The 7,901-nt window shown below is 33.6% G+C and overlaps 1 protein-coding gene across 1 annotated transcript in view; it reads right to left on the bottom strand.

Annotated features, from left to right (window-relative positions):
- CENPE (centromere protein E, 312kDa) overlaps positions 1–7,901 on the bottom strand; it is a 131,999-nt gene that overhangs the window by 15,264 nt on the left and 108,834 nt on the right. The window contains 4 exon segments of the mRNA XM_006893116.1: positions 1,382–1,600; positions 4,064–4,267; positions 6,350–6,547; positions 7,003–7,221. Of these exon segments, the coding sequence (XP_006893178.1) occupies positions 1,382–1,600; positions 4,064–4,267; positions 6,350–6,547; positions 7,003–7,221 (840 nt within the window).

Raw genomic sequence — 7,901 nt, forward strand, 5'->3', positions numbered from 1 at the left:
TATATATATTTTCAAGTTAGGCTTAGATGGCCCTAACCATCGTAAGAAGTTGCACTGCCAATCCAAAGGCACACGTTTTGAATCCACCAACTGCTCCACAGGAGAAAGATGGAAAATCTCCTAAGTGATTTATCGTTCCTGGAAACCTTGGAGATTCATTATGAGTTGGCTTGACTCAACAGCACATAACAAAAACAGTACATATGTTTGAGACAAAGGTGATCATACTTGGCTGTTGTTAATTTTTCTTGGATTACATTAAACAAAGGATATAAAGAAAAATTTTTCATGTAATCTCTACAGATGTGGGGTTACGTTTTTTCATTTAGAAGTAAATGATTTCTGGATTAAAAGATCAAAATTTACATAATAAATTTTGTTCATGTTATCTGTTGTTCAGTATTATTGCTGTTAGGTGTTGTTAACTATGACTTATAATGACCTTATGAAGAACAGATCTGAACTTTGTTCTATCCTGTACCATCAGTACAGGCCTGGGTATATAAAATAGGTTTTAACATTAGAAATTAGCACTACTTAAAATACACCTGTTTAGTGACTCTTCAAGTAATGAATGAAACATTTCTCTTTATTTTCCCTAACTAGTTTATAAATAGGGGAAAATTCAAAAGCATTCTAATGAAGTTAGTTCTCCCAAACTCAGAGTGTTCAGGTGATTCTAAGATAGTAGTAACTTACCATATTTTTATATAAAAACACTCGCATTTTAGGTTTTTGCAAAGCTCTTTACTTTTCCCAACTGATTAGAGTCTGAAATGATTGAGAAATCAAAGAACTATTTATCAGTGATCTTTTATGTTCTAATGATGATTAATTATGAAACTAGTAGTTGATGCTTTATTATTAGCCTTTATTTTGGAAAAATGAGAAAATTTATGGTAATTTAGAAATTGTTATGGTTCCCAGTAGGTGATTTTGATAAAATAACAAAATAGCACATTTGCACAACTATACAGATTCTACAATAAGGGTAATTAACAAAGTAATTGGTTTAGTCAATTAATAGACTAATTACTGGATATTTTTTACAACATAGCAGGTCTAAGTAATAACTCTTATCCTTAGCTTACATTTTAATTTGGACTGTAATATTAATTGACAGTAAACTATCTTGTATGAATTTATTGATCAAATTAAGCTATGATTATCTAGTTTCCTAATTCCAAGGGACAATCTTCTATTATGTCTACCTTTCTATGGAGTTTGTATGACAGTAACAATAAGTAAAACACAAGTTCATTTCAGACTTAAAGTATGTTCATACTCTTTCACCATGGCAATTCTGTTCTAAAATGTTACAAAGATACATCTTTAATTCTGTCCTAAATATGCAAATTTAAGAACATATTATAATAAATACCTTTGTGGTTAGTTGTTTAGTTCTTAAAGTAATAGCAGGATTCTTTTCTTCTTTTGCGGTAGAATTAATAATAGCAATAGATGTCAGAGAGGCCTTCAAAGCTTGGTAGTTTTGAAACATCTTTTCACTTGTTTGTTTTACTGATCTCAAGTCATGTTCCCATTCTTTAGACATGGCAGCACTTCTTTCTTCAAACTCGGTTGACTCATTCACCATGGTCTTTTGGATATTACAAACACTGATTATAGCTCTAGAATTAATTACATACTAAAAAAACTTAAGGAAAAAAACCTTATATTTTTTAAGAAGGTATATTTAGAAATTCATTATTTTAAAAACTCTATAAAAAAGAACATTCTTTGTCATTTGCACCAACTCCTGAAATTTCAGAAGGTATCAGTGATATGAATGAAAGAAGACTAGTGAGTGGAGAAGATTCATATTGATCTGAAAGATGAACTAGGTCAACACATGAAGAGAAATCTGAAGAACTGTGTAGTCCATTATATATATCATGGCAGATGACTCAATGGCACATAACAACAATAACATACTATGACAGGTTTGGAAGCAGAAGTGGCATCCACTTCCTAAATAACATGCCTCCGGAAACTCTATGAACTTTGGTAAATGTAGATAGTTATAGAGTGGCATAGCGTCGCTATGAGTCATGCTCAACTCAAAGACAATCAACAAAAACAACAATGACAAAAACATTATCTGACATCTAGCAGATCACATCTGGTGAAGTTAACAGTAACTTCTTTTCCTCTTTTATTCTAAACTTTAGTGATTATGAGAAAGAGCCAAATAGCTCTTCCTAATTAATCTGAAAATCTTGTATTTCTGTTAGAGATTAACAGTCAATCAATACTCTCCCATACTCTAACTCCTACGGAATGTACTTTTTGGTCTCATAATACAGTCCCTATTTATTGGTTTTGCCAATAACTATGTGGCTTTATAATAACTGTATAAATCTTGGACCTTGAGGTATTGTGTTCTTGCTGGCAGTCCAGATTCTCCTTGGCTCTGGACTACTGACTTCACAGCATACTATCCCTATCTAAGGGTGTTGGAAGAAGCTACACTGTCTATTCTGATCTACATCAGTGAAAGTCCTTATTCCCCAATCACAATGGACCCTCAGTATTATAAGAAAAACACTAAATTGCACAGGAAATACCTTATCCATGCAATTATTTCTTTTAAAACTTAAAAAGTTCATTTTTTTTATTGTTGGAAATTTTCTTACCTCCTCTTCTCCACTCCTCCAGCCCTCCTTGCAATGCACTCCTTGTTCCAGATTGTTGTTTTACATATAATGTCTAATAATATATTCCCTTCAGACAGTTCTTTCCCTCATTTAATCTAATGCAGTGTTCATTATCTATCTTATCTTTCCCCATTCTCCCCCCCCCATGTCAGTCCTATTTTGTAACAGTAGTGTTATGCAGTATTTGTCCTTTTGTGACTATTTCACTCAGCATAATATCTTCCAGGCTCCCACATGTTTGTGTAATGTGAATTGTTTTTCAATGCGCTTTAATATTCCACTGTGTGAACATACTGTAGTTTTCCTATCCATTCATTTATTGATAGGTACTTGGGTTGCTTCCATATCTTTGCTATTGCAATAAACATATGTGTGCATGCATCTATTTGGGTAGTAGCTCTGGCTTCTTTAGGGTATATTCCCAATAGTTGAATTGCTATTTCTATTTCCAACTTTTTGAAAAAGCATCAGGCCACCTTCCATTGTGGCTGTACCATTTTACATTCCGACCAGCAGTGAATAAGAGCCCCAACTTCCCCACAACCTCGCCAGCATTAGTTGTTTGTTGCCCTTCTAAACTTTGCTGTTGTTGCTGGGGTGAGATATCTCATAGTTGTTTTAATTTGCATCTCTCCACACAATGCTTTTGTTTTCCACTCCTAAACAATCCATTTAATTTTTTTGCTGGATCTATCTATCCAACAATCTGGATTAACTAACTACAGGAAAACTAGAAATTACTCAATAATACTAATGTGTCAGAAAAGCCCTATTTAAAAACACAAACCATAAATTTTGGAAGTTACAGTATTACTCTAGCTCTCTAGGGTCTAATGTCACATATAATAAGCAGTCTTCTGATTATTACTTATTTCTGATCACTGGAAAATAAAATCCATTAACAAAGTGATCTCAAGCAATTGGTCTTAAGGAAGATTAGAAATAATGCATAAAATCACGTTTATAAGTCTCAAAGTCGAAGCACCTTTTTTGATAGTGTAAATTCCATGTACCAAAGTCACTGGCTAGGTGTCAGGTCTTACTATATAACTCCTGCCTGCTGCCCTGAGATAGATGTCTCACCTTGTCTAAGGTTGCCTGGAGAACAGGTTAGATTCTTACACAAGTAGTGACGAGGGGAAAAGAAGGTTGTCAACAGGAGTTAAGATTCAACAGACAGAAACAGAATATCATATAAATATAAATTGATAACATACTAATCATCTTACTGACATTTGCTACCTGAGAGAACGAACATGCTTTACATAATACATATTTTTTAGAACGCACATGATCATAATATTTTTAAAAGATAACTTTAAATGAATAAGTTCTTCTCAGTCCTTTTAAAATAAGGTAGACAAAGTAAACCAATCAATTACCAAAAAATAAAAGTAACTACTTACAATTATTTTGTTATTATAGAAACTATTCACTTGGCAAATGGCATCATTTTGTTTCTGGATATTATTTTTAAGCATTTCTATATCAAAATGAGAATTTAGCCACTCTTCTAAAAACTGTGTTACTTCTTTCCTCTTCTTTAGTACTTGTTGAAATTCAGTCTTTATGTTGAGGAAGTCATTTTCTGAAAAATCTTTGAGAATTTCCTGTGTAAAAAGTAAAATCAAATCATATTACTTGGACATTGTTGTTGTTGTTAAGTGGTTTTGTTGTTAGTTGTTTTTTATTGTTTTGTTATTGAGTCAAGTTCAACTCATAGCAACTCTATGAACAAAAGATCTGGACTTTGTTCTATAACTATCATAATTTCTCTAATAGTCATAGAATTTCCAAAGGCATGTTGTTCAGAAAGTGGATGCCAATCCTGTTTCTAAATCTGTCTTAAAATCTGTCTTAATCTAAGAGCTCTACCAAACACTGTTTACCATGGGTAACCATTATGGCATTTGACACACATTTGGCATAGCATTCGTGTCACAGCAACCCCAAGGTATCTCAGTACAGCAAGCTGACAGACCAGTGCTACACCACTTAGAAAAATCTGGAGTAAAAAACAATGTATACGAACTTTGTAAGTAAGCCAGTATAAAACAAAAATTTTATTAAAAAAAAAAACCACACAAAAATTAATGTTCCTTCCAAACACAACACCAGGCCTGAGGGCTGCTTTAGGAAAGTATTTTTCTTTTTTAAAATTTTATATTGGTTTGCTCACAAAGTTTATATACATTGTGTTTCACACTATTCTTCATTTATGTTGTGTTTCATACAATCATTCCCATGCATTATGTTTTATAAAATCAATTACCATTGGACCTTGACCATCTTTACCCAATCTTTTCAGATCTCTGCTGGATCCTTCCCATTTCCTTAACCTTCTCTCCTCCACCCATCCAATTGCGCAACTCTATATGGGCAGCACTCAGCAGCGATAATTTTGAAAAATATTACATAAATCGGGAGAGATTGGAGAGCATAATGCTGAGTGAACTAACTCAATATCATAAGGACAAACACTGTATAAGATCATTATTGTAAAAACAGAAGGATAAACTAGTGAAACGTATATGGAGACTTAAGGGGAAAAGGGTGGGAACATTAGGAAAGTATTATATTGAAATATATCATTAAAAAAGGAAAAATATTACATCCTTTTTAATATTATTGATAATTTTATTATGGTTACTTTGGATGGTGAAGAGATTGAGATTGTTCACAGCTTCAGTTTGCTTGGCTCCACAGTCAACACTCTTGGCACCAGCAACCAGAAAATTAAAAGACGTATTGCCATGGGAAAGTCTGCTGTTAGGGACCTCTCCAAAGTACTGAAGAGCAATGGTGTCTCTCTGGAGACTAAGGTGCGTCTGATACAGGCCACGGTCTTTGCAACCACTTCTTAGGCATCAGACAGTTGGACAATGACTAGGGAGGATAGAAGAATTGATGCCTTTGAGCTGAAGTGCTGGAGAAGAGTATTGAATGTACCATGGACTGCTAAGAAAACAAACAGATTCATTCTGGAGAGGGTTAAACTGGGCTGTTCCTTGGAGGCAAGTATTCTGAGGCTCCATCTGACATACTTTGGATATGTTGTAAGGAGGGACTGGTCCTTGGAGAGGGATATCACACTTGGGAGGGTGGAGGGACAATGCGGTAGGGGAAGACCCTCTATGAGGTAGATTGATTCAGTGACTGGGATAATTGGGGTGGGTGTGTCGGAGACAGTGCAATTGGAACAGGACAGACCAGAGTTTAGGGCTGTTGGACATAGGGTTGCTATGAGTTGCAAGCAACTTGATGGCACATAAAAATAACAACTTTCATAAAAACTTTCAGCAATATTGGTATGTGACAGGTATGTCTAAATTTTCTGTTAAAATTAAAACTTATGAAAATGATAAATCTAGGATTAAAAACTGCACCATTTGAATTGTTGCTGGCATTTGGCTGCCAACTTCACATTGTTGAGAGATAGCAAGGCACTCTGTGGGGAGCTGTTGGAATAAGCAAATTTTTATTTCTGTTAGAGTTGTAAAAACTCTCAAAGGGATTTAGAAACTTACTCTGTGGTTCCATAAATTCCCATCTGTGAGTGTTAGGTCAGTTTCTAGGTGTCTGTGGAGGTTTGAAAGGATTTTCTCTGCAACTTATTTTGAATTTCTAAAAAATCAAAGTGGCTTTACAGCATTTGATAAAATCTATTTAAATACATTTAAAATAAATTATACCTCAATATGTAGATCCATATTCTGGTTCAATTTGTGATCCCTTAATTCACTGGATGGTATGTCATAATCTTGTTGAAGCTGCTGCATTTTAATTACTAGCTCATTTTGCTTTTCCACTTCATTAATATAATCCATTTCAAATTTATTGATGGATTCATGGTGTTCTTCCTTTATCTTTGTAACAAAGTTTAACACATACTAACAGGAAAAAGAAATAAAAATGAAAAGTAAAATTGAATCACCTTTAGATGACATTTTAAACCTTTGGAATGTGAGATGAGATGATCTCTTGTTCAACTATATCCCTGACAGAAGAAGAATGAAAGAGCTGTACTCCATGCCCTACTTTCTTCTCTTGGTAACTCCCACACCTCTACTTCTAGATTTTTGACTTCCTATTTCACAAGATTCTCAATGACTCTCTTGAGCACAGAGTACAGGCTCACACTCACAGGGAGATCTCTGGTTATTACATGGGAACAGGTTTTAGGTGCACGGAAAAATTTCCACTTCCAATGAATTCTATTACCCGTAATTAATACAGTAAGATAAAATATACTAACTCCCAAAGCAGGACTGTAATTAAAGGAAAACTCATTTTATAACTGAAATTTATGGACCTCTGAAAGAATACTACTTAAAAGAGATGGTACCTTAAGTTTCTCCACGACTCTATGGAATTCTGCAGAACACCTTTGGTTTACGGTGAGAAGTTTTTGAATTTGTTTTGTTTGTGAATATGGAAGTGAGAGTTTTGCTTTCACTCTAATTGAAAGCTCTTTTTGGACTTTGATCTCCTTTTCCAAGTCAAGAGACAATATATTCAAGCAATCGTCACAATTATTTATCTCTGAGTATTTCTTCAAAAGCTCCTAAAGAAAATAAGAATTTATTAACAATTAATTTTACCAATATGGTAACAAATAGTCTTCAGTCCTATGATTGGAACAAAGCTTACATATTAACATTTATGTAAGAGAAAATTAAGACTTGTGTGTTTAAAAACAAAATGAAAATACTATTGTTAGTTTAGATTAACAGAAATGAGTGATCATGGAAGAATTAATTTAAACATTAAATATATCTAACAATGCAAAGGAGAAACCACCACTGATAATATTTTATGCATTTTTTTGCTTAAGCCTTCTGGTATTAGGGTTATGGTTATCACAGAAAAACATTGTTTGCTTTTTATGGTACTTCAAAAGCCTATAAAATTTCATGTTTGACTTGCTTAAGGTTTTGTTTATATGAATAAACAAGAACTTCTAATAATTTTCTATATTTGAAAGATAAAGTCTAAATTTTATTACTAAAATACTACAATGAACTACTATAATTTTTATTACTAAAAATACTACTGTAATTCATAAATTTTGAACCGTATTTTCAATAACGTTTCCAGAAAAGCTTCTTTGATGTGGTTTTAATAGGATTAAAGAGATGAAAATCTTGATGTTGTTGTTGTTATGTGCCGTCGAGTCGTTTGCGACTCATAGCGACCCTATGCACAACAGCCCTAAACCCTGCTCTATCCTGCGCCAACCGCACT

This window comes from Elephantulus edwardii, unplaced genomic scaffold, assembly GCF_000299155.1.
Source record: "Elephantulus edwardii isolate Elephantulus edwardi_28Jun2011 unplaced genomic scaffold, EleEdw1.0 scaffold00122, whole genome shotgun sequence".
Lineage (NCBI taxonomy): Eukaryota > Metazoa > Chordata > Mammalia > Macroscelidea > Macroscelididae > Elephantulus > Elephantulus edwardii.